The sequence below is a fragment of the Pygoscelis adeliae genome, unplaced genomic scaffold, assembly GCF_000699105.1.
Source record: "Pygoscelis adeliae isolate BGI_AS28 unplaced genomic scaffold, ASM69910v1 Scaffold273, whole genome shotgun sequence".
Taxonomy (NCBI): Eukaryota; Metazoa; Chordata; class Aves; order Sphenisciformes; family Spheniscidae; genus Pygoscelis; species Pygoscelis adeliae.
Window position 1 is genome coordinate 93,422 of NW_008824416.1, and position 548 is coordinate 93,969.

At 69.9% G+C, this 548-nt stretch overlaps 1 protein-coding gene across 1 annotated transcript in view; it reads left to right on the forward strand.

Moving 5' to 3' along the window:
* Positions 1-116: 116 nt before the first annotated feature.
* Positions 117-548, forward strand: part of EGR4 (early growth response 4) — a 1,821-nt gene continuing 1,389 nt past the window's right edge. The window contains exon 1 of the mRNA XM_009320881.1: positions 117-255. Coding sequence (XP_009319156.1) covers positions 117-255 — 139 coding nt within the window. The remainder of the gene's footprint in view (positions 256-548) is intronic.

Below are 548 nucleotides of genomic sequence, written 5' to 3' on the forward strand. Positions count from 1 at the left end.
CCCCGGATCACCCCGGGCACCTGGGAGCATCCCCCCCCGCCCCCGGCTCGCCCTGAGCATCACCCCCCGGCTCGCCCCAGCCCGGCCCCACCGCTCCGGCCGTGCCTCCAGGGGAGATGCTCAACGTTATGGATTTCTCCTGCCCGGACCCGCTTTACTCCAAGTACGAGGAGAGCTGCGAGATGAAAACCGGAGACCTGCAGGGCTTGGAGCAGCCTGAGCAGCAACTTCTGGCGGAGGCCGATTTCCTCGGAGGTAAGGGCAGGGGGGAGCCGGGCGGGGATGAGGGACCCCGCTGGGAGTGATAGCTCCAGCCGGGAATCGGGCATCTCCCCCTCCTCTGCCCCCAGCCTGCTCTCAGCCCCTGGCTGTGGGTTCAACAGTCCCCCGCTAGCCGAGGCTGGGGGTCCTGGGGGTCCTGCTGGGGAAGGGGGGGGATGCCCGGGGCTCCCTGTGTGGTCCCGGGGACCCGGCTAGGACGGGGACCTCACAGTGACGCAACATCAGCCTCCCGCTGTTCCCCCATATCCCGCCTCCTCCTCCCCCCC